Source organism: Podarcis cretensis (assembly GCF_951804945.1).
Source record: "Podarcis cretensis genome assembly, chromosome: 3".
NCBI classification, from domain to species: Eukaryota; Metazoa; Chordata; class Lepidosauria; order Squamata; family Lacertidae; genus Podarcis; species Podarcis cretensis.
In genome coordinates, this window is record NC_137172.1 from 13,081,676 (window position 1) to 13,107,528 (window position 25,853).

The following is a 25,853-nucleotide window of genomic DNA, read 5'->3' on the forward strand; positions in this document are numbered from 1 at the left end:
ACATCCTTGTAATAAATTAAATTTTGTTGAGTTTTTTTAATTGGGACAGCTTGAACTTAAGCAGTATCTGTGCAGTATGCAAGAAAACAAAACATAAAAATACAACAGCAGTGCTAAGAGAGAGTCCATGTGTCATATGTACAGCAGAGTGGCTCAAGGTGTTTCAGCACCTGAGATGAAATGAGGATGGTGGGTGCCACCGGCGACAGCCGCCTTGCCTAGCCTCGTGGGCTGGTCGGCCGTGCACTGAAGAGCCAGTGTGGTGTAGTGGTTAAGGGCGGTAGTCTCGTAATCTGGGGAACTGGGTTCGCGTCTCCACTCCTCCACATGCAGCTGCTGGGTGACCTTGGGCTAGTCACACTTCTCTGAAGTCTCTCAGCCTCACTCACCTCACAGAGTGTTTGTTGTGGGGGAGGAAGGGAAAGGAGAATGTTAGCCGCTTTGAGACTCCTTAAAGGGAGTGAAAGGCGGGATATCAAATCCAAACTCTTCTATGTACTTCTCATGATTTCTTTGCCTGTTCTCCCTTTTTGTATAGGTAGAGAACCTCTGGAAAGTTCTTTGTCCGCTTCTTAGGACAGCTTTATCCAACATAACAGTAGAAACCTACAATGACTGGGGTACCTGTATAGCAACGTCATGTGTAAGTCCTGCATATTTCCTTTTTAATTTGCTGCATCTAAAAAAAAAATACAAGTGCTATAGTTCTTCACTCTTCTTCCTCAGCGAGGTGGGTACCAAGCCTCTTCCTTTTTATTCTGAGGTATGGGAGGAACTCTTCAGTTCTTAGGTGGTTCTGTCACAGCTTGCCCTGTAGCTCAGGTTGCTATAGGGCAAGGTGTCTTCTCAGTCTTCTTCACTTTTGCTCCCACTTTCTCCGTGCCTCTCCGTGCTGCAAATGTGACATGTAATGCAATCCAAGAGAAAGCTGCTATCTAATTATTGGGTCTCTCTGGCTCGTCCTGTGCATCGGGGGAAATAGTGCCTTAGTTAGACAGGAAATTACAGCTGTGGCTGCTGACTCTTAATTTTCACATGAATGTAGAAATTGGGATGAAAACTTTTGAAGACCTGTGATTCAGCCCTCTGGCTGTTTACTCAGAAGTAAGTCTTGCTTCTGGTCTTACTCCCTAGCAAATCTGTAATTATAGCCCAGGGATGGGGTTTTGTGCACTCTTAAGGTGGGAATAAATACCATTGAACTTAGTGACACTTCTGAGTAACCTGCTTAGGATTGGCAATAAGGCTTAGGTCAAAGCTTTAGCATGCTCAGAGACAAAAAGGGTATGTGCTCAGGGCAAAAAGAACATTTTATACAAGCTGGCATTTTGGAGCTGCAGTGTTTTCTTTTTATGATGGTTTCTGTCTGGATTTTTATTTCTTGCTTGCTTTTTAAAAAAAACAACAACACGTTGTTATGCAATAGAACCCACTCTTTTAACAGCACAAATGTTTGATATTGAATTGTCTTTCAGAAAGCTTTACCAAGATTTCACTTGCCAGAAATCATTTTGCCCCTTTTGCCTTTTAAAATTGTTAATACAGGAGAGCAGGGACCCTCGAAAATTGCACTGGTTGTTTGAATTGTTGTTGGAGTCTCCGTTGAGCGGTGAAGGAGGATCATTTGTTGATGCATGGTAAAATAATAATAATAATAATAATAATAATAATAATAATAATAATAATAAATAATTTTGCCTATTTCTCATAGGCCAAAGTGTGGAAGACAGTGGGGCTCATATTTATACAGAACAGATTGTTCCTGTGCTGACAGGTTCTCACTCTTGTCAGCTGTTGGACCACAGCATTCAGCAGTAATTGCTTCTGGATCAAGCCCCACATAGGGTGCACTGCGGTAATCCAATACAGTCATGCTTCATGTTGCGTTCTTTCAGGTTGCGACCCGGAAGTACCGGAAGGGGTTACTTCCAGGTTTCGCCGCTCTCACATGCGCAGAAGCGCAAAATGACGTCATGCACAGAAGCGGTGAATCGCAACCCGCGTGTGTGTGTGCGGGTTGCGCTCTTTTCATGTTGTGAACGGGCCAACCAGAGGTACCACTGTATTGAAATAGCCAGTACATGAACTAACGCAGCCAAGCTTTCCCAGTCCGGGAACGGTCATGACTTTCTTACCAGATGCTGCCGGTAAAAGATGCTCTTAGCCACTGAAGCTGCCTGGACTTCCAGTGACAAAGCTGCATCCAGAAGCAGGCACATGCACACACCATTAAAGAGCTGCTGGAACTATTCTTAATATCCATGCAGGTTGTACTACTGCAATTTTGGTGGTTTTCATTTCCAGCGAAGGTGTTCCTATGGCCATTCTCCTCCCACCCCTTTTAACTATATGAGCTGCCGCTAGTTCAGGCATAGGCAAACTTCCCCCTCCAAATGTTTTGGGACTACAACTCCCATCATCCCTGACTACTGGTTCTGTTGGCGGGGCGAGTTTGCCTATGCCTGTTGCTAGTTCCCTTGGTTTATTGTAAGCAAAAAATTAAGTCAGTGTAAGAGAATTGTTTGTGTCATGCCTTGGGGTCTTTGGGTGGTGATAAAGCTGTGCTTCCCTAAGTTATGACCTTACTGTGTCTTTTTGTCTTTCCCCGCTCCCCTCCCCATTCCCCTGCCCCTTCCTAGTCGACTGTATGTCCTGCAAGGAGGTCTTGCACAGCAAGAATGGCGAGTACCAGAGCTGCTACACAGATTGCTGAAGTACCTAGAGCCAAAACTCACCCAAGTTTACAAAAATGTCCGAGAGAGGATAGGAAGGTTAGTGTTCTCAGGTCCGTGCATAGTTTTTAAGCCCTCAGCTGAAAGCCAGAGGATGGGAGCTCTTACCCTTTGGGTTGTGACCTTGTCAGGCAGAAGCCTTAAATATGGTATACTAGCAATAGTAATTTTACTATTTATATGCTGTCCATCTGACTTGAGTTGCCGCAGCTACTCTGGGCGCCTTCCAGCAAAATACAAAAACACAAGAAAACACCAAACATTAAAAACTTACCTAATCAGGGCTGCCGTCAGGTGTCTTCTAAAAGATAGTTGTTTATTTCCTTGACATCTGATAGGAGGGCGTTCCACAGGGCGGGCGCCACTACCGAGAAGGCCCTCTGCCTGGTTCCCTGTAACCTCACTTCTCGCAGTGAGGGAACTGCCAGAAGGCCCTCAAAGTCAAATATTAATATGTATTTCCTTCAGAATGCTGGAGGTTGTATGATTAAATGCCCCACCTCAACAACAACAAAACCTTCTATTCATAGAAAATTAGCACATCAAGCTAAGCTAGTATTTGTCTCTCTGAGATGCTAGTTCCTCATGAAAGGACCTTTTTTACATGGAGCATTCAAACGTACAACCCCCTTCTCACGTAACAATCTGAACGCACTCAAGAAGGCTCTACTGTGTGACTCTTGTGAATGTATTATTTAGCCGTTAGATTTCTAAGGAAGCTGTCAGATTCTCCCCAGGAACTAGAATGAATGGAAATTTCTGTAACAAATTTGTGAACTCTTTTCTTTAAACAGGGTTTAAAGGAAAATACTAAATGTGTATACTTCATTTTCTTTCGTGTAGCGTTCTGACATACATCTTCATGATAGATGTTTCCTTACCAAATACCGCTCCAACAAAATCTCCCCATGTCCATGAGTTCACTTCCCGAATACTTGAAAAACTCAAACCCCTTACGGAAGTGGATGAAGAAATTCAGAATCATGTTATGGAAGAGAATGGAGTCGGAGATGAAGATGAGCGAACTCAGGGCATTAAACTCTTGAAAACCAGTAAGTGCCTGTGCTAAACTTGCGCACACCAAATTAAATGCCTGGCTGTACTTATTTGAGAGTTATTGTTTCAATTCGCATTCTGCTTTTCCACATGAGTGTCACCCAAAATAACTCAAATCACAACAGCAAATCAGGTGAATCATTACAACAAGCAGCCTAATATTGATTGTTTTCATATTGTGCCTCACTCAGAGAGATTTTTTTTAATATTAAGAAATTTATAAATGCTTTTAAATGAATGAATGGTCATTTCAAAATGCAGCGAGATAATAAAACATAATATGACAATCGAAATAATTCCTGTTTGTAATGCTAACAACATTTTAAATTCATTATCAAATGGGCAATAGCAACCATTGTGTCTTTTAAGAAAGCTGATAGTTGGAAAAGATTAGTTTGAACCATGCCTGTGTCTTGCTGTGCTCTGTTTGACCTTGTGCCTATGCTTGCCTTTCTTCTGCCTTCGACAGTTCTGAAGTGGTTGATGGCAAGTGCGGGGAGAGCCTTTTCCACAGCTGTTGCGGAACAGCTTCAGCTCTTGCCGTTGTTTTTCAAGGTACGTGGTTCGTTAGTTCTCTTTAGGCTTCAGAGGTAATTTCTGAACACATTAAACCAACAATGCTTGACAAATAGCGGGACCCGGGTGGCGCCATGGTCTAAACCACTGAGCCACTTGGGCTTGCCGATCGGAAGGCCAGCAGTTCGAATCCCTGCGACAGGGTGAGCTCCCGTTGCTCTGTCCCAGCTTCTGCCAACCTAGCAGTTCAAAAGCATACCAGTGGAAGCAGATAAATATTTTTTCTTTTTTTCAAATTTAAGGAAGCTTTACACTTGCGTTTATTTTTCTTCGAGCACTTCTTCCATTTCTCAAGTATGAAAAGTTTGTTAGAAACAACAACATAATACTTAAAGTAACTCTTTGTTTTCAACTGCTCTCTGTCTAAATACACATAGAAACTCATGCCATACTAACAGGTTCTGCCTAAAACAGTTCTTTTTACATCCAGTTTATCTATTGAGAGAAATTATTTGTCTTATTTTGGCTTTTACACCTACTCTTTGATTGACTGGTTTAAGGTATTTATGTACTGCTTTTCAGGTGGGGCTCACAAAGCAGTATACCAAAGATTGGCACAAAATTGAAATTGAAAAACATTTATTTCTTTAGGAGATTGTATACAGCTCTTCAATTCTCTGCTTCCCTAAGGGCAAGATGGGCTTGATGAGGCACTGCCTGTGGTTTTTCATTATCCACTCTTGCGACTGTAATTTGTTTAGAACTATTTTCAATATTGTATTTTTAAAATTGCCATAACTCACCCTTGCTGCCCAATTGTAAAAGATGACAAGCCTTGAGCTAGGGAAGTCTTTTCAGGTTTAATACTGCTGAAAATTCAATGCATATGTTCATTTCTTTGTCTGCTTCAGAGGAAACCCACCAAAGGTTGCCATTTCTGGGAGCAATCCACCAAACACTTGTCCTATTTAAGTCCTGTTTCAGTTAAGGGGATTAGGCAGATAATACAGCAATATTTCAGGGAGGCAATTTCCCCTCCCTTTAAAGTTTTAAAATCTCAATTTTATTGTCCAAATCCCTGTATATTTCTAGATTCTCAGAGCCAAATATTATTATTCTTTATTAAATTTATATAACACCTGAAGATCATAATAGTGACATCTACTCAGTGTCCTTGGAGCAGGCATATTAATAGCGAAACAAGCAGCACACTTCAGCTGTTGATTATTTTGTGAATGTACTTCAGTACAGCATTTAGGGGCTTTAGGCTTGAATATTTCATTGATCCCATCTTTTTAGTTGGAGAAGCTGAAAAGCTCTGTGGCATTCCCCCGTTGTTGTCCTGCATTTTATTCATTTTACAAAAAAGAAGCCTTCTTTGGCTGTTGTCTTCAGCCTGTGTCCACTCACCTTTCCTGTTCTTCCTTCCACAGATTGCACCTGTAGAAAATGACAACAGCTACGATGAACTTAAGAGAGATGCTAAGATGTGCTTGTCGTTAATGTCTCAGGGATTGCTGTACCCTCAACAAGTGCCTTTGGTACTTCAGGTGCTAAAACAAGTACGTGGCGCTTTCTTAAGCTGCGGAAACAACAAAAGCATATTTCGCGGTGTCAGCATTCCCTCGAGGCAACTGTTGACAGTAAAGGCCTTCTGCCTCAATACTGGGGGGGGGGGAGTCTCCTATAAAATTTTGAATTATTTGATGACTACCAAAATCGCCATCCCTATAGCAGGTGGTATGCGTGTGGAAGGAAGACCTGTTTATTGCAATAACATCTTGGAGATCCCGGGCCACAGGGAGATTAGGCTGGCCTCAACCAGAGCCAGGGCTTTTTTAGCTGTGGCCCCAATCTGATGGAACGCTCTGTCACAAGAGACTAGGGCCCTGCGGAACTTGACATCTTTCCGCAGGGCCTGCAAGACAGCTGTTCCACCAGGCCTTTGGCCGAGGCACAGTCTGACCCCCTCCTTTGGTATTCCTCACAGAACTCTAGCCCAATGGTTGCCATTAATTTGATTTTGAATTGATTTTAAAATGAATTGATTTTAGAATGCTGTGTTTCTTTTATTGTTGTTAGCGGCTCTGAGCCCGGCTTTGGTTGGGGAGGGCTGGATATAAATAAAATTATTATTATTATTATTATTATTATTATTATTATTATTATTATTCCCTGTGGAGTGCAGTGCATCTCTGCTGCCTCTGCTCATGGAGACCTACTGAATTCTACCCCACCCTTACAGGGTTCATGCCATTAATGAACTGGGCGATCCAAGCAAGGGCACCAACCCAGTGGCTAACCCAGTGGTTTGACTTCACCCCTAGAGGCACACTCCATTGTCTCTTTAGACAGACGGATGCCAGCAACAAGCCCAGACGTTAAGCTGTCATCTGAGGAATTAAGGAGAGGGGATTGGGCATGGAAATAGGAGTGAGCGTTAGGAGACATGAGCATTAGAACAAAAGACCTGCTCTGTCTACTTGTAGATAAATTCTGAAATGTAGCTATGGAGAGTTTTTGCTTTCTCTGTATAGTGGTTTAAATGCAGGCTGATCCTTGCTTCCACTTGAAGAATTGCCTGTTTATTTTTTCTAACTGCTGCTATTTTCGTTATTTTGCAGACAGCAAAGAATAGTTCCTGGCATGCTAGGTACACAGTGCTAACCTACCTCCAGACCATGGTTTTTTATAATCTTTTTATCTTCCTAAACAATGAAGAAGCGGTAAATGACATCAGATGGCTGATTATAAGACTGCTAGAAGATGAACAGCTTGAGGTGAACAATATACCTGTGCTTGCATTTCTTGACAGCCTGTGAAAAATCCATGTTTGCAAAATAAAATTTGAGCTTCGTAGGTAACGGGGCACCATCCTGCCCAAAGTTTAATCACTTTTAAAAGTTCTGTTGATCTTGGTGGAAGAATTAGGTAATATGATCCATATATGAACCAAACACTGCAAAAACCATAAATTATCAGCAGAAAACACTTGGTAGTAGTTTATTACGTTTCCCATGTTCATTTCACACCTGTATTATTCTAGCTAGCTTGTCCATTTCAGCAACACGAAAGCTTTTCCATTATTGTTTCTTACATTTGCCCTGCAAAGGTCCATTCAATTTACCAATTTTAGCAACTACACTCTTTGCTGCTACCATCAGTCTAGCATATGCTTAAGTCTTCCCCTTTGAAACTAGAGGGCCTTGAATATGCCTCACTTTTGTCATGCTCTTTTGTCATGACATTCCTCCTTTTCTCTGATATAGTATTGTCTTTTACTTTGCCCAGGCACTGAATGCATTTTTAATTACCGTATTTTTCGCTCTATAAGACGCACCAGACCACAAGACGCACCTAGTTTTTGGAGGAGGAAAACAAGAGAAAAAATATTCTGAATCTCAGAAGCCAGAACAGCAAGAGGGATCGCTGCGCAGTGAAAGCAGTAATCCCTCTTGCTGTTCTGGCTTCTGGGATAGCTGAGCAGCCTGCATTCGCTCCATAAGACACACACACATTTCCCCTTACTTTTTAGGAAGGAAAAAGTGAGTCTTACAGAGCAAAAAAATACAGTATCTACTGTATATTTAAGAGGTCAGCATAAGTTTGTTTTACGGTTGCTAGTGCTCTCATGCTATATTTTGATTATATGAAACAGAAGCTGCAAATACAACATTGTTCATGTGTGAGTGAAATAACCATTTATGGAGGCAAATGAACCGAGCGATAGGTTACCAGGGCAACTTTACTGTTGGTTATAATAGTTTCTGAAACATTTTGTTTCCCAAAATGGTAGTTCCTGAAGCAGGTTTGCTAGTGACCTAACTGCTGCAGGAAGCGGTGTTTTGAATTTGAAGCAGTCTTTGGTTCCTGCTTCCATGTTACATAGCCATGAGTTCTGCTTGCATCCTATGAATGCTACTAGCATCCTTTTACCACTGTTCGTTGGAACATTTGTCCTGCCGTCTAAAACAAGCAAACACCCCCCCCCCCGCTGTTTGCTGTTCCCTCTTTAGCAGCAATGCAGACTTGCGGAACTAATTTGTAGAGCAAATTTGCAAATCGCCAGATGAATAGTACGTTCTTGCAAAACAGCAGTACAGATCGGCAAAGCGCCTCCTTGTGTGTAATCTCTTGTGACCTGGTTGCCATGGAAACCTCAAATCTTGCGGTGGTGGTAATCTTGCGTTTCCTTGCCCTGCGCTGGCAAGCCCTAAAATGGTGCTCACTTGTTACTCCAGTGCTGTTTTGCGCGCTCTCTCTCTCTCTCTCTCTCTCTCTCTCTGTGTGTGTGTGTGTGTGTTACATAAAGACAAGAGCAGCTTCTGCCATCAAGTAGAGGCTAGGTTGTGCCTGGCATGGTTGTTTAGGGTGAGGGAAACAATGGATCTCCCATATCTCCTTCCTCCTTCCCAGCATTTTGGTTCTCAGCTTTGATTTAAATAGAAGGTATCATAAAGAAAAGCTGCTCTCCCCTTTGAATTCCCCCCATATCCCATTCTCCTCACCTGGCAGCCGTGTTCTTGGGGTGGGACTCATTATTTCCAAATCCTGCCTGTTCCAGTCCCTGCCCTTCCCACATCCCATTGCTTCCTTACCTTTTCAAATTCATTCTGTGAGGTTTTTATTCTTCGGATGAAGTCCCTTCTTCCTACTTCCTTGGCCACTGTCTTGACCTTGTCTTCCCCAATAATTAATGGTGTGTCTTTCTCCTGTGAAATTCCCTCTTTCTCTTTCTTCTGGCTCCTTTCTAATTACAGTCGTACCTTGGAAGTCGAACGGAATCCGTTCCGGAAGTCTGTTCGAGTTCCAAAACATTTAGAAACCAAAGCGCGGCTTCTGGTTGGCTGCAGGAAGCTCCTGCAGCCAATCAGAAGCCCTGTGGGACGTTTGGCTTCCAAATAACGTTCGCAAACTGAAACACTCACTTCCGGGTTTGCGGCACTTGGAAGCCAAAACGTCCCAAGTACCAAGATGTTCAAGGTACGACTGTACTTTCAAATATGCTACTGTTTTCCCCGTTCTCAAACCACCCACCTTCCCTATCAGACTATCGGTCTGATCCCTTTCTCTGCTTCATTTCCAAATCCCCAGAGCCCCTTCTTACTCCCACTGCCTTGACTTTTCCTCTAGCTCTGCTCATGCATCCTTCAATCTAGTCCCTGCCCGCTGTTCTGAAACTGCTCTCTCAAAGATCCCTGGCGTGATCTGGGCCTCTGTTGCCTAAACTATTGCAGTTCCCTCCTCTCCGGACTCCTGTTAGATTTCCAATTGCTCTGATCATGTCGTGCGCCACTCCTTAAATCCCCGTATAAGTGATAAAAGGTAAAGAATCTAAAACCCGTAGTTTAACGCTATTCAGAAGTTGATATCCGCTGGCACATTTGCGACTGGCACTCCAGAGTACAAGCGCCTGCCAACACTCTGCATCCAGCACATTAAATTATACCCTTAAACATAATATTCTAAAGTTCTATAAAGCTCAAAGTCAACCTGCAGACCCTGTAATAAATGAGCATAGGAAGTTAACAGGCCCTTGAGATCAACTTCTTCTCATTTTTATACTATGCGGGTGGTGCTTTGGTCTAAACCACTGAGCCTTGGGCTTGCCGATTGGAAGGTAGGCGGTTCGAATCCCCACGATGGCGTGAGCTCCTGTTGCTCGGTCTCAGCTCCTGCCAACCTAGCAGTTTGAAAGTCAAAGTGCAAGTAGATAAATAGGTACCACTCCGGCGGAAGGTAAACAGTGTTTCCGTGTGCTGCTCTGGTTTTTTGCCAAAAATGGCTTAGTCATGCTGGCCACATGACCCGGAAAAACTGTCTGCGGACAAACATTGGCTCCCTCAGCCAGTAAAGGGAGATGAGCGCCGCAACCCCAGAGTTGTTCATGACTCGACTTAACTGTCAGAAGTCCTTTACCTTTACCTTACTCAAATTTGTGTTAAGCAATGAGCCTATAGAGCCCATTCTTAAACACACACTGCTGAGCTGAGAGGTGAAGTGCTAACAGACCCCCGGGTCAGAAGACTTGGCCGCGGAGTGAGCAAACTCGCCACCAAACCGCTTTCATTGACATCCCGTCGCATACGTTAAAATTTGCGTTTGCAGCTGAATTCAATGCGGGAACTCCTACAGCAAGGAATACCAAGCAAGCCAATCATTGAAATCATGAATTACTACGGGGTCATTTGAAAAAGATATCGCAGTGGAGCAAATGATGACTTGTCGACCAGACTTGTTCACTGGAGTAACTGGTTTCCTCGTCCATCCCTAGGTGAGAGAGATGGCAGCCACTACACTGAGCGGCTTGCTCCAGTGCCACTTCCTGGTGATTGATGACCCCCTGCAGACTCACTTTGAGCAGCTCTGTAAGAGGAGGCTCCCGAAGAAGAGGAAAAGAGACCTCAGCACCGTGGTGGATACCATTCCTCCTGCAGGTAAAGCCATACATGTTGGCTTCTTAAGAGGGTCTTTGTCCAGGCTTTGGTGTCCTCACATGCCTGAGACTAGTTCACCACCGCTGGAAATGGTTTCAGTCCAAAGCAGTGGAAAAGGTGCTGCATTGGACGCTGTCAGTCTGCTGGTTCAGGAAACAGGAAGGCAACACAGGCGCAGTGACTGAGGCCGGGAGAACCAAACCAGAGTAAAGTAAACTCAAATTCACAACTGATGATACTTTGCCAAGGGGAGCAGGAAGGAGGAGGAGGAAGCTAGAAGCATGAAGTTTTAGGAGGTGCAAAGCCCAGCCACACAGGTGGGCTCCTCGGCAGCTTATGCTTATGTGCTTTCAAGCTACTCAATTGTACTGCAATGCAGTGAGGCATGTTAATTGGGAGCAGCTTGCTACTTAGGTGGTGTTCATTTGTTTTTTGCCTGCTGTTTCTGCTTTCCATCTGCCACCAAACTTGGAAGTGCAGGAGCTGTTGGGAAAGGACTGAAAAGTCACATGCAGCTCAGATCTCCCTTTTCCCTTTCTGCTTTGACTTGTGGAGAGTCTAAAGGGATACTGTACTACTCCAAGGAGCCCCAAACCCTCCTTTCCATCAAAGAAAAGAAAGGGAGATCTGAAATGGCCTCGGCCCAGTATACCTAAAGGAGCGTCTCCACCCCCATCATTCTGCCCAGACACTGAGGTCCAGCGCCGAGGGCCTTCTGGCGGTTCCCTCATTGCGAGAAGCAAAGCTACAGGGAACCAGGCAGAGGGCCTTCTTGGTAGTGGCGCCCGCCCTGTGGAACGCCCTCCCATCAGATGTCAAAAAGATAAACAACTACCTGACATTTAGAAGACATCTGAAGGCAGCCCTGTTCAGGGAAGTTTTAAATGTGTGACATTTAATGTATTTTTAATCTTTGTTGGAAGCTGCCCAGAGTGGCTGGGGTACTAATAATAATAATAATAATAATAATAATAATAATAATAATAATTACTTTTGAGGTCAGCCGGGGAGGCCTTGTTAAGTTTACTCCAGCCACCTGAAACGTTGTGAGTAAGGTATCAGCTATCACCCATTGTATAGTAGACCCATTTTATAGGAAATCTTTAGAAAGAAAGGGCCCTTTCCCCCCAACACACTCATATAAACACAATGTTTTGTTTCTTGTACATAGAAAGCATCAATGACTTTCTCTGTTGCAGATTTGGTGAAGCGCCATGCTGGTGTGCTGGGACTTAGCGCGTGCATTTTATCCAGTCCTTACGACGTGCCCACCTGGATGCCTCAGCTTTTAATGGACCTTAGTGCACATCTGAATGATCCTCAGCCTATTGAGGTAAGAGCCCTCTTACCACATCCCCTGGCAGCAAGGCTTTCTCACCTGAAACTGTTCTTAACCTGAAGCACCACTTTAGCTAATGGGGCCTCCCACTGCTGCCACGCCACCGGAGCACAATTTCTATTCTCATCCTGAAGCAAAGTTCTTAACCCGAGGTACTATTTCTGGGTTATCGGGGTCTGTAACCTGAAGCGTATGTAACCTGAAGTGTATGTAACCCGAGGTACCACTGTACTAATTCATAGGTAAAGGTAAAGGTACCCCTGCCCGTACGGGCCAGTCTTGACAGACTCTGGGGTTGTGCGCCCATCTCACTTAAGAGGCCAGGGGCCAGCGCTGTCCGGAGACACTTCCAGGTCACGTGGCCAGCGTGACATCGCTGCTCTGGCGAGCCAGAGCCGCACACGGAAACGCCGTTTACCTTCCCGCTGGTAAGCGGTCCCTATTTATCTACTTGCACCCGGGGGTGCTTTCAAACTGCTAGGTTGGCAGGCGCTGGGACCGAGCAGCGGGAGCGCACCCCGCCGCAGGGATTCGAACCGCCGACCTTTCGATCGGCAAGTCCTAGGCGCTGAGGCTTTAACCCACAGCGCCACCTGCGTCCCGCGTACTAATTCATAGCTGAGTCCTTAAAGAAAACCGAGAACACGTTGGCTTATCATGGATTTTTTTTTTTTTAAATGCCTCTGCCAACGCAGGTTAGTTGTTTTAAATACGCTGTTTAGATCCATTTCTCTGCTTCTCGCCACACAGATGACAGTGAAAAAAACTTTGTCCAATTTCCGGAGGACCCACCATGATAACTGGCAAGAGCACAAGCAGCAGTTCACTGATGACCAGCTTCTTGTCCTTACTGACCTCTTGGTTTCGCCGTGCTATTATGCATAATGAGGTGAGATTTCATTGTGTGATCGTGGGCCAATAATAGCTTCTTGAAAGCTTTTCTGGATAATCCAGCCGGGCACCGTGCAAACCCAGCTCTAAACTGGCAAGAGATGGTGATTTTAGACACGATGAAATTAAATAGATAACAGGGCTGTGGCATAAAAACCAAGGCATCTTTAATGTATTTACAGCTCCATTATCATTAAATTAAATTTGCTTCCCATCTCAGCTAAAGCCTAGCAAGGGGGTATTTTCATGCTTGCTTTGCAAGTTGGAACATGGGTAGGGAATATTTTTTTGGCCTGGTGGGTCATATGATTATCTGATCCCCGCCTCCATGGAGCAACCCACCTGTCAAATCACCTGACGCTGTGATGGGCAGTGAGTTTAACACTGCTTTGCAATCAAGTTCCCCTTGCCATGCAGCTGATTTAGCCAGACCTGTGCCTGCCCCCCACACCTGATGTCATGTAGGATGTTAGTTGTGGCAAATGTGGGTGTGATTGCGGGGGACGACGACAGGGCCTTGCAAGCCAAATTGGGATCTGTGCTGCGCCAAATGTGGTTGCGGGGGGGGGGGGGCTAGAGGTTCCCACCCCTGCATTTGACTAACACTGACCGGCACCTCTGGCAGAGCTGGGTGGAGGTTGCAATTGAAAGCAGCCTGGGGGTGATGAGCAGCAGCAGTGGGGTTTGATTAAAGGCATGCTTCACATTAACAAGACATTCCAGGTATAAGACAGCCCCGATCCACCTGGGATCCTGAAGAGGGAAGCTGCCATTCATATCCACAGACTGTGAAGGCTGGAGAGTGCTGGGGAAATTGACTGCCCCTTTTCCCCATGCTCCTGGCGGGTGGAGAATCCTTACTTCCATCCCAGTCTCCCTCCGCTAGAGCAGCTTTTTGCCAAAGGGCAAGGGGTATAGCTGGCTTCATCTTTCCGTCCTTAGCAGTTGCACAGAGGAGAACAGGGAGGAGTGATCATATATATTCTAAATGCAAGCTTTAGCGCAGGTACACACATTCTTTTTCTTGCAAAACATGACCCGAACTCTCCTTTCTTGTTTCCTTCCGTCTTGCAGGTTCTTGGAAAAAGGAGGGCCCACTGCCATTTCCGCAAAAATAAAGGAAACTCAAAACTAATTTATTGTGTATAGAACCCTTTTGGATATGGTAACTCTGAGGCTTAGCGCTGGAATCCTTTAAGGAAGTACATACCTTAAGTCTCTGTGGGAAGGACTCTTGAAGATTTCTGCTGCACTGGGGAGAGGGGACTGCCGCAGCGTGACAAGTCTTTGTGTTTGAGGGAGCAATCATGATTTATTTCCACACTTTCATGTAGATTCCTTGCATTAACCTGAAGCCCTTTAAAAAAGAAATCTTATTCTGTGCAGGTGGCTAATGCTGCAACTTCACATTACATACATGGACTTTCGAACCTAATATCTGCAATTTTGGGTGCTCAAACTCTTCATCTGATCTGCCTGCAAGAGTGTGCATCTGTGAACTGCTGATCACTTGCTTCTAAGCGTAGGCCAAAAATGTCCCCCATAACATTGTTCTGTCTCTTTCCAGCTCCCATGCAATACCAGGCTATGCAGAACTTTGAGCTGGGTTTCTTTTGAAGTCTTACCTGCTGAGCAAACATTTCCCCCTCTATTGCTGTCCACATCAGAGCAATAGAGTTGTCCTTTCTGTTGACAGGTTTTTAAGTAAGATTCTCCAGCCAGGTACTGAACCTTAACTTTTGCCTGCCTTCGTAAGCGGCAGTCTTGTTATTTTTGTCCTCAGTTCAGTAGAGCCCACAGACAAGAGTGTCTCTCAACTGCTGGTTTTATTTCAGAGAACAAAAGAGTATGTACATATGTTAATAATGAGTGGCTAAAGACTTTTTAAATATTCCCTGTTTGCTAGTCACACATCTTTCCATTTGCCTCACATCCTCATCTTGGAACAAGTATGTAACTTGCATTTTTTTAAAAAACCAGAAGTACTGTATCTCCCTCCGCCTGCCCGCCCATCCCAAATTTCTTTTCGTTCTGCAACTCTGGTGGCTATTGGCTGGCTGTTTCACAACATGTTCAGTATGTGTTACATAGATGTAAAGGACTGTATAAATTGTAGAGGCACTGCACTGGCAAAGCACTGTACAGTTTGCAAAAATTTTACATAATTCATTTGTGAGAATTAACTTTTAAACAATCGCACTTTTAGGTGTTGATAATAGTGCTTTCAGCTTTTTGTACCTGATTCGATGCCAATTTCTTCTGGTTTTTAATATTACCCCCTCCCTCTAATGAGGTGACTTTAGTTTTTGGCTTGATTTTTTCATTTAACTTTTTAGTGAATCTGTTGGTTTTTACTACATAATCTCTGCTACTCTGCCCCCACCCGCTCCCTCACTTTGGGAATGCAAGCAAGTGACATACTCTGGTGTGTGGTAAATTATAGAGTACAAGAACGCCTCCCATGTTGGGGAAAAAAATCATCTGAGAATTGTGTGTGTTTTCATCTTATGCACATCCTGTACTTTTTTCTTTGTAAAAACAGGAATACATTTTTTTTCTTCTTCAATCCTCTGCCTGCTGGGAAACAACACCAAGTTTTTAAAGCACAGCAGTGTAACCAGTACAGTATCTCCTGAGAGCTGATACACAGAAATAACTAATGTATAGCATAGTGCCAAAATGCCGCCTTCTCCTTTCAGTTGTGTACTTAGTTTAAAGCTGAATAAATGAATTGTTTGTAAGATCTGTGCGCGCATGGTGTCTTGTTTTTCAGGAGAGAGTTTCTTCAAGATAAGCCCTTTCACCTGAGGATATGAAGGGGGAAAAGCTGTTAGCCCTGCTGTGTATCAAATTGGTCCCTAGTACAAAACATGTCACCTGTCTGCTTCCAGTTGTGCAGCACATCTCTCGGGGAACTTGTTTTTCCACTGGGCAGCGTCTCCTGCTCTGCAAAAAGCTAATATTTGAGTTGAGCCTAAAAAGGGATGCAATCTGGAGTTGTTTCTAAACCCTTGCAACTTCTTTCTTTTCCAGGACAGTGTGTGAATGTGAAGCTCAGTGGTAGATCAGCTGCAACATGGTGCAACATGGCTTGGGAAAAGTGGGTTTTCTCCCTGTCCCACAACAATAAAACTATAATAGTTGTACAGTAGAACTTGTGCACATCCATTGAAGCTTATTTAGGACAGGTAAAAGCAAATAAACTTTGGAACTCACTCCCACAGGAGACAATGGTGGCCACCAATTTGAATGGCTTTGGAGGGAAAGTGGGCTAATTCATGGGAGGTAAAGGCTAACCCTGGCTATGAACCATGATGGCTGTGCTTCTGCATACCAGTTGCTGGAAGCTGCTGTTCAAGTGCCAAAAGTGAAGTTGAAGCCAAGAGGAGTCAAGATGGCAAATCTCCTCTTGGGTTAGCCAGGCTGGCCTGGGAGGGGAGGGGTGAAGGGAAGAGGCTTACCTAGGCTACTTTGCACCCTTGGCAAGGGGCTGTATCGGCACCCCAGTCCCTTGCACCCTTGGCAATCACTGGCTCGCTCTGTCTTCCTTTGCGATTTTTGTGCACCCCTCGGTCTGCTCCAATGGCAGGCCAACCTGACCAACGCCTAGGAATGCTCCCGGTCAAGGGTCTCCTGTCGCTAGATTTACTGTGTCTGAAAACCAAGGCTGCTGAAGTCAAAGGGGGAGCACTGGCAGAACCTCTGCCTTCTGTTTTGACCTTTCTGAGGGCTCTCGGAAGCATTGCCGTGGCAAGAAATATGCGTAGGAGACCACCCAGGCCAGTTGAGGGTCGAAAGTGCCCACCCCCTGTCCCCTTGTGTCATAGGTGCAGTGGTACCTCGGGTTACATACGCTTCAGGTTACAGACTCGGCTAACCCAGAAATAGTATCTCGGGTTAAGAACTTTGCTTCAGGATGAGAACAGAAATTGTGCTCCGGCGGCAGCGGGAGGCCCCGTTAGTTAAAGTGGTGCTTCAGGTTAAGAACAGTTTCAGGTTAAGAATGGATCTCCAGAACAAATTAAGTACTTAACCTGAGGTACCACTGTACTTGGAATACAACCTCTTTATCTTGTGGTCCTTGACGGAAGTGAACAGGTCTTGGACTCATGTTCAGAACCTGTTTATGAGCAGCAGAAATGGAGGACAAAGTCCCCACTCTTCCGCACCCTGTTACTTGGATTTCACAGTACTTTGTAGAACACCTGTGTGCCTGCAATTTGGCACGGGCACAAGTGATTCTCATTTGCTTCCCTTCAAAGGTCTGACCCCGGGTGCCACCAGAACCCGGGCAGGTGGCAGGGTCTGCTCTCAGTAACTATCCAGGCCTTCCCTCCCCGTTTCATGTTCTTGTCCAGTACTTGAGAGTTATAGCCACCCTTCGAGATTTCCCACCCTGACTCCAACCCAGCCTCCTGGGACACCTGAGGATGCCCATCCCAGAGGACAACCTGCTGAGGAGGAGCCCTCAGCAGCCTTCAATTTGGCTTCAGATGCCTAGAGCTCAAAGCCCCCGCTAACCCTGCTGATGGATTTATTTGCATTTACACATCCCACCTTTTTCTCCCAGCAGCAGCACAGGGTGCGGGGAGGGGAGCCGCACAGGCTTCTCTCCCCTTCCTCCTCCTGTATCTCTCCCACAAACGCCGAAAACAAATCAGCGATGATGCGCGAGCGGCCTGAATCTGTGCTTTGGCGAAACCGGGTACCAAAAAGCCAAGGCAGCTCTTGGTAAGCAAAAGGCGCCTCCCTGCGCGCCTAGGGCCGCCCGAAGCGTTTCTGACTCGGATACAAAAGCTTCTCTTCTGCTTGCCCGGGTCTATTTAGAAAAGAAATGCGAGAGAGAAAGAGAAAGAGCGCGCCGCTTCCTCCCTTACCGCTCGCTCAGATGCGCAATCGCTTCGCTGCGTGCCGCGCGTGCGGCTCCGGTGCAGTCGCGCGCACTCCCGCCGAGGTGTGTGTGTGTGTGCGCGCGCGCGCTGCCCTCCCTTCCCCTCCCGGCCCTTGTTTTTGGGGTCGTGCGCGAGAGCGGAGGCGGGGTGGGCAAGATCCCTAGGGGGCTGCGCGGCGAGCAAACCGGAGGACCCCCCACCCTTGGCCAGGAGCCGCCGTTGCGCATTTGGAGAGCCCCAGCAGAGCGCGCGCCGCCAACCGGGCAGCATCGTGTGCGGGCTTCGCGGTGGCAGCGGCGACACCCCCTCCCTCCTTTCCCATCTCTCTCTCTCTCTCTCTCTCTCTCTCTCTCTCTCTCTCTCTCTCTCTCTCTCCATCCCCCCCTCCAATGCACAAGCGAGGTCCATCCTCTCCCGCACGTCGGCGATGACTTCAGCGTCCGCCCGCCGCCTCCGGAGCTGCCCTGGGCAGCCCGGCCGGGAGAAGATGCTCCCCGCTCCCTGCGCGCCGAGGCACAAGGCGAGCGGCGCCCGCTGCTTCCCCGGAGCCGGCGCTGGGTAAGGAGACGCTGCCTGGGGTTGGTGGGTAGGGCGGAAGGTGGGTCGCCCTGGGCGCGCTTCGTGCGTCCTGGGCAGGAGGGATGGCGGGCGATGGCGCACAGGGCTCTCCTCTCCAACCGGACCCTCAAGGCGCAGCCCGGCGCGTAATGGCGCCACGGAGCGGCCGGGAGCGTCGGGCGCCTTCGCTGCTCCTGCCCATTGCCGGGGCCGGGGGGAGAAGCGCGGGAAGGAGCAGGGGTGGGATTCGCTTCCCCCCGTCGGGGGGCTTTGGAAGGGGTTTGGCAAACCCGGGATGAGGATCCATTTGTTATGAGAATGATAACACGATGAATGGCAGAACCGCGAGTGGGCAAGAGGGTCGTTGCGCAGAGGGGGCCCCCATGGAGAACAGGGTGCTGGACTTAGTGGGCCTTCGGCCTGATCCAGCTCGGCTCTTCTTACAGTCTGGAGGTAGTTCTTATTCAATTCTACCCCCACCCCAAAAAGGAATCTGTGCCGCAGGAACTGGCTTAGTCTCTGGAGGGAACCAGGTTGGGTCAGGCCTAAAGAGCTTAGGGTACAGCTCCATTTTTCCAGCGCTGCTTTCTTTTCCTTAGGGATGTTATCTCAGGACACGCTGCTTAACTCTTTTGAGGTCACCCGTCGGAAGCTGCCTGGGGCCTCCTCGAATGGCCATGTCTGCACTAAAGCAGTCTCAGGTGCCAGGTTACCAAATCGGCAGAGTAGGCTCAACCTATGGGCCCCATGCCGTTTTGGGGCCCCAAAACAACAGATCTAAATAATGTTGATTTAATCTTGAAAGAAAATTAGTCAAGTATTAGGGGACACGGGTGGCGCTGTGGGTTAAACCACAGAGCCTAGGACTTGCCGATCAGAAGGTTGGCAGTTCGAATCCCCGCGATGGTGAGCTCCCATTGCTCGGTCCCTGCTCCTGCCAACCTAGCAGTTCGAAAGCACGTCAAAGTGCAAGTAGATAAATACATACCGCTCTGGCGGGAAGGTAAACGGTGTTTCCGTGTGCTGCTCTGGTTCACCAGAAGTGGCTTTGTCATGCTGGCCACATGACCTGGAAGCTGTACGCCAGCCTCCTCGGCCAATAAAGCAAGATGAGCGCCGCAACCCCAGAGTCAGTCACGACTGGACCTAATGGTCCGGGGTCCCTTTACCTTTTTATTAGGAGATAATTTGCATGGCGCCCCCCAGAGATTTGAACTGCCTAGGGGCCTCCACAGGGTTTAATACGGCACTTGAGTACACAGCTGTTTAAAATTTGGCCCTCTTGGGTTTGTTTTTTTAAAAAACTGGTCCTCAGAACTAACCCCACCCAAATGCTTTTGCCCGACTGCGCTGTGTCCTGGCACTCCAACAATCATCAAATTTGTTCCTGGAAAGGGCAGTTCGGCGCTGCAGGTGCAGGAAAAACAACACAGGAGGCAGCAGGCGCTGTGATTCTCCAGCGGTTTGACCCAACCCCCAGAGGCACAGTCCAACAACAACAACAAAAATCCCCTCACGGAGCCTCAATTCTTCCCTGGGAAGAAGGATTGATTCTTAAACCATTCTGGGAATATTAGCCCCATGAGGGAACAGGGGTCTTTTAACACCTCTTGGCACCTTTAACGAACTACAGTTCCCACAGTTTCCTTGGTGGGAGCCACATCTGTTTAAAGAATTTGCTTCTTTAAATGTAAAATGGGGTCAAATTCTTCACTGTAGATGCTGGGAACTGAAACAGGGACTTTAACGATCTTGTCCCCTCCCCTTAATGCACAGAAACAATCTTTAAGGCCGAACAATGGTTCCCTCCACCCTGCCCCCAGAATTAAATAATCAGCAGTCAAAATATTGGGTGTGAACTGTCTGCATTTGATTTTCTTTAACCAGCAAGGTACATATGTTACATCAAAAATGTAACAGAGCAGTTCACATAATAGCATAGAATACTGGTTTTAAAGAATAGTGATAAATACAGGCTTTAAAAACAGCCAAAAAATATACTCTTTAAATATAGATAACACCTCTCTCTGTGTTAAAGCAGCGGTTGAGAGCAAATCAAGTTTCAGTACAATTACTCTGAGATCTTCTGCAAATTTGCAGTGATCAAGTTAGCAGACATAGTTTCCACTTCATAGCACATCATGGCTGTTAAAAGTACACAGGACAAGACTTGAAGGCCCGATATTAGCTATCCGGTGTCTGTTGACTTACATTTGGACGGGGTGTGTGTTTCTGCTTATACAAACAGGCTTCACCCACCATGGACCTCAAGCTTCTAATGGGAGGCGATTGATTCTGAGGTGCTGGAACCGCAGAGCATTGCTTCTTGTGAGGATGAACCTGTCGGGCTGGGCTGAGGCGAAGTGGACAGACCGCTCCAATTCCTCTGCACAGCCGCCACCGCCACACCCTCGGGGCAGCAATGACACCTTTTCCTTTCAAGGAGACCTCCAAGACATCATCCACACAGCCACCTTGGTGACGTGCACCTTCCTATTGGCCGTCATCTTCTGCCTGGGCTCCTACGGCAACCTCATCGTCTTCCTGTCCTTCTTCGACCCGGCCTTCCGGAAGTTCCGCACCAACTTTGACTTCATGATCCTCAACCTGTCCTTCTGCGACCTCTTCATCTGCGGAGTGACCGCTCCCATGTTCACCTTTGCCCTGTTCCTGGACTCGGCGGCGGGCATCCCTGACGCTTTCTGCTTCACCTTCCACCTCACCAGCTCTGGTTTCATCATCATGTCCCTCAAGACGGTGGCCGTCATCGCCCTTCACCGGCTCCGCATGGTCTTGGGCAAGCAGCCCAACCGGACGGCCTCTTTCCCTTGCACCCTTTTGCTCACCTTGGCCTTGTGGTCCATGAGCTTCACCCTTGCGACGCTGGCCACCATGAGGACCCAGAAATCCCGCCTCTGCCTCCCCATCTCCAGCCTGGTCATCGGCGAGGGGAAGGTGGTCCCTTACCTGTACGTCATTGACTTCATTTGCTGCGTGGCGGTGGTTTCCGTCTCCTACATCATGATAGCCCAGGCCTTGAGGAAGAACGCCCAGGTGCGCAAATGTCCCCCCATCATCACAGTCGATGCATCCAGGCCTCCGCCGTTGATCGGACCCCTTGCTGCTGGGTGCGCTGACGGCGTGCAGTGCGCCGTGCCCGCTCTCTACAGAAACCAAAACTACAACAAGCTGCAGCACATCCAAACCCACGCGTACACAAAGAACCTCAGCCAGCTGCCCGCAACTGCGGCCAGCAAGTTCCAGCTGGTGTCGACTGTGAACTTGTCGACAGCCAAGGACTCGAAGGCCGTGGTGACGTGTGTCGTCATTGTCCTCTCGGTGTTAGTCTGCTGCCTCCCTCTCGGCATCTCCCTGGTGCAGGACGTTCTGTCCCGCAACAGCGGCTTCATCCTCTACCAGTTCGAACTGTGCGGGTTCACCCTCATCTTCTTCAAGTCCGGGCTGAACCCTTTCATATATTCCCGGAACAGTGCTGGGCTGAGGAGGAGGGTCCTTTGGTGCCTCCAGTACTTTGCCCTCGTCTTCTTCTGCTGCAAGCAGAAGACGCGGCTCCGTGCCGTGGGCAAAGGGAGCCTGGAGGCCAACCGCAACAAGTCGTCCCACCACGAGACCAACTCCGCTTACATGCTGTCTCCGAAGCCTCAGAAGAAGTTTGTGGACCAGGCCTGCGGCCCGAGTCACTCCAAGGAGAGCATGCTGAGCCCAAAGGCTTCCGCCGGCCGCCAGCATTACGGGGCCCAGAGTAGCTCTACCCCTATGAACACTCGCATCGAACCTTATTACAGCATCTATAACAGCTGCCCTTCCCAGGAGGTGAGCACTCCCAACAGCCTGCAGCCCACAAACTCTCCCTTTGGATTCGCCAACTCCTACATTGCCATGCACTATCACGCGATGACGGACGTAGTGAGGGATTTCGACAGTACTTCTGCTAAGCAGATACCAGTTCCCTCGGTGTAGCTACCAGGAGCTGAGACTCTTTAACTTTCGACCGCAATGGCGGCCGACCTTTTTCTTTTTGTGTGTGTGTGTGTCCGTGCGGCAAATATGCCCCCATGGGTCATCTGAAGCATGATATCGTGCCCCTCTCGTACGCATCGCAGCAGGGATAGCCGTGGACTACAACTCCCATCCACACTGGCCAGGATGATGGGAGTTGTAGTCAAGCAACAACTGGAGCGTGCCAGGGTGGCTCTAAGGCATTTTTGCCTTCAGTCTGCTGAGCAGCTGGCGCATGAAGGCCTCAGCCAGGCTTCTGAGCTCTCCTGTCCTGGTCTGCTTCTGATATTTGGTTTCGCAGGTTGGCCACATGTTTTCCTACTATCTCTCTAGTTCTCTTTCCCCCCATCTTTCAAGATTTCTGGTTACTAGACCCCAAGGCTCAGTGGGTCTTATACCCCCACCCTGCCCAAAGTATTCCCTCCACCACCCTCAAACACAATACTGCTTTTTCTGTCAAAACAGCTGCCAACCACGAAATCACCTGTGGCAACTCTTCTTTAAGACTGGACCGGGTATTGTTTTTCCGTTTTTGTGTGTGTGTGGTATCCCCATGAAAGTGCACGGTTTTAAGTATTGACAGAGCTTTCTAAAAGTTTCTACTCCGAATTGTGTGTGTGTGTGTGTGTGTGTGTGTGTGTGTGTGTGTGTGTATATATATATATATATATATATATATATATATATATATTACTGGTTTGATGCGGAACCTTGCTTTTCTATTTATTTATTGAAGAGTGTTTAATTGTGCTGGTTGGCAAAGCATGTGGAGTGGCAAACCCTATCCCCAAACCAGGATTGGGACCAAGACTGAGAGGGCTTTCAGCATCCTCTCCATCAATGGACCCTCTACTGCTGATGCCTGTTCTGGACCTCCTTTTAATTTAATCCCCCCCCCCCCACAGTGCAGTGGGCTTCCCAACTGTGGCAGCAACCATATCACTTCCTTCCCCCCATCCCATAGTCTCTGTGTTAACCCAACGTCTGGGGTATTGTGGGAGGGGGCGGCGGAATGGGACACCCAAGATCAGGCATAAGCAAACTCTGCCCTCCAGATGTTTTTGGCTTACAACTCCCATGATCCTTAGCTAACAGGACCAGTGGTCAGGGAGGATGGGAATTGTAGTCCCAAAACATCTGGAGGGCTGAGTTTGCCTATGCCTGCCCAAGATGGTGGCTGGAAGCTGCTCAGCACTATTATTATTATTATTTAATTAAAAGTTGTCAGAAGGTGGGCTCCTCAGAGTGTCAGGGCCATAGCTTCTGTGAAAGGATACAGCCCATGCGCCAAATCCTATCCTATCCCCAGTTGTATATATATACTCTGTCAGGACCAGAGTTTATTTTACGGTTTTGCTTTGCTGCGTTTCGAAAGAATTTTGAAAGCTACACGCACTGGGGAAACTTTACCGAAAGTGTTTTTAAATCCTTGGGTTTACTGCTAACAAGAAATGTCAACTTTTATGTATGTTGAGGACATGAGATGCCTTCTTCTCAGGCAAGATCTGCGTCAGTCTTGTAAATAATTCCAAGTTACTAGTCCACAGCGTTTTTGTGTTCGCTGATTTGTCCGAAACCTTAGCGCGCTTTGATTCGTGAATGACATGAAAGGCAACCACACTTATCATTTTTTGTCACTGGCAACAAAGCATATGGCTATTTACAAGCCCTTTTAAAAATATCTCTCTGCACCCTCACCCCTTCTACTATAGGCCTGTTCCCATCCTGCAGTCAGAACAGTCTCTGGGGATTGTGTTACTTTGGCAGAGTGTTCAATCCCACCTCTTAGCAACGCAACTGCAGCGTATGAGGAATTCTGCTTGCTTGTTTTAACTCTAGATATGGTGAGGGGTTGGGCACGCACATGCAATTTTAAACTCCTGCAAATCACAAAGGCTAGAAAATAACCAAACTCCCTGCCTGCCCTCTCCCCGCCCTCCCATTAAAAGTTGAGATTTAAGGGGCCCAATTTCCATTCTTGCATATTGTAAATGCTCTTTGCAAGAGCCAAATCTCTTCTTGTTACATGATTATATGTATCTTTTGCAATAACTGTCTCATAATTACGGACCAATTGTATTACGCGAGGATCGGTGCTTTTAAAATGACCATCCTAGAAAAATATAAAGGACTGATTTAATTTTTAATGGTTTTTTTTGCTAGATAATCATAGGCACCGTAAGACCTAACACAAGCAAAACTGAGTACAGTATGTGAATGATGGTTGTGCAGAATCTGTTAGGGAAGTAATATTTTGCTAAAACTTTTCACGTTAGTCATTTTCTCATTCCCGAAACGTTAGAGGAAGAACCTTGCTGTTAGCCCATGCGTTTCTTTGGTATTTTAGGGTGTGTGTATTTTTTTATATATTAAAAAAAATCTCACATGCTGTCATGATCATAAAGGGATATCTAAGGATATAGATTACACTTTTCCTTCTTTTCTGTGCCAATTCATACTTAATGTGTTCTCCTACAATAAAGGAGTCTCCGTGTTCTGTGATGTTTTGACCAACTCCCGATATTGTTTGTGGTCTGTCTTTTTTAAATGATGGTATAAGAATAGGAATAATTTATACCCCACCCATCTGGCTGGGTTTCCGAAGTGAGCCACCAACCATGGCTGGGTACACATTTCCATTTACTCTGCTTTGCTCCCTGTGCTGGTTTTAGAAGCCAGTATTGGCCACAATACACATCTATCATGTGGTTTCTTGAGAAATGGAGTGTTTCAGTATGTTTCCCGCCGCCTCCAACCAACTGTGATGCAATATGAAAGCATAAGCCACACGGAAGACATCAAAGCCCCCTCTCTCCACCCTCTGATGTGGACAGGCAGCAGGCGACTTGGAAACCCACCGACAAGCCATTACTGATGTATCTCATAATAAAGGTAAAGGTATCCCTGACAGTTAAGTCCAGTCATGGACGGCTCTGGGGTTGCGGTGCTCATCTCGCTCTATAGGCTGACGGAGCCGATGTTTGTCAGACAGCTTCCGGGTCATGTGACCAGAAGCCGCTTCTGGTGAACCAGATCAGCGCACGGAAACGCCGTTTACCTTCCTGCTGGAGTGGTACCTATTGATCTACTTGCACTTGACGTGCTTTTGAACTGCTAGGTTGGCAGGAGCAGGGACCGAGCCACGGGAGCTCACCCCGTCGCGGGGATTCGAACTGCTGTCCTTCTGATCGGTAAGCCCTAGGCTCTGTGGTTTATCATAATAACCATGTGCAAATGTGATTTGAAATGCAGTTGTGGGTGTGGAATGACCCACTGTGTTTTAAGCCAATTATGTGAACACCGGCTGAGTTAATGGACAAAGACGGTATTTATTTATTTGCCAAGATTTTCTATACCGCTTGGTTCAAAAACCAAACCAAAGACCTCTAAGTGGCTTACAAGGATTGAACTG

The 25,853-nt window shown here is 46.9% G+C and overlaps 2 protein-coding genes across 4 annotated transcripts in view; both read left to right on the forward strand.

Moving 5' to 3' along the window:
• Positions 1-15,716, forward strand: part of PSME4 (proteasome activator subunit 4) — an 82,599-nt gene extending 66,883 nt beyond the window's left edge. For both annotated transcript variants that reach the window (XM_079968403.1, XM_079968404.1), the window contains 11 exons: positions 539-643; positions 1,546-1,637; positions 2,640-2,771; positions 3,576-3,784; positions 4,258-4,343; positions 5,738-5,866; positions 6,929-7,084; positions 10,579-10,741; positions 11,941-12,074; positions 12,831-12,969; positions 14,046-15,716. In XM_079968403.1, coding sequence (XP_079824529.1) covers positions 539-643; positions 1,546-1,637; positions 2,640-2,771; positions 3,576-3,784; positions 4,258-4,343; positions 5,738-5,866; positions 6,929-7,084; positions 10,579-10,741; positions 11,941-12,074; positions 12,831-12,965 — 1,341 coding nt within the window. In that variant the 3' untranslated portion in view covers positions 12,966-12,969; positions 14,046-15,716. The remainder of the gene's footprint in view (positions 1-538; positions 644-1,545; positions 1,638-2,639; positions 2,772-3,575; positions 3,785-4,257; positions 4,344-5,737; positions 5,867-6,928; positions 7,085-10,578; positions 10,742-11,940; positions 12,075-12,830; positions 12,970-14,045) is intronic.
• A 1,825-nt stretch (positions 15,717-17,541) lies between these two features.
• On the forward strand, positions 17,542-24,955 carry GPR75 (G protein-coupled receptor 75). 2 transcript variants are annotated; one of them, XM_079968754.1, is made up of 2 exons: positions 17,542-17,702; positions 20,670-24,955. In XM_079968754.1, the coding sequence occupies exon 2, from the start codon at positions 20,756-20,758 to the stop codon at positions 22,400-22,402; it is 1,647 nt and encodes a 548-aa protein (XP_079824880.1). In that variant the 5' UTR covers positions 17,542-17,702; positions 20,670-20,755; the 3' UTR covers positions 22,403-24,955. The 2 variants fall into 2 exon arrangements, with proteins under 2 accessions (XP_079824880.1, XP_079824879.1); XM_079968753.1 differs by lacking the exon at positions 17,542-17,702 and adding an exon at positions 17,942-18,421.
• Positions 24,956-25,853: the final 898 nt, after the last annotated feature.

Coding starts and splice junctions, on each gene's coding strand:
- GPR75 (XM_079968754.1), top strand. CDS start 20,756: ATGAACCTGTCGGGCTGGGCTGAGGCGAAGTGGACAGACCGCTCCAAT.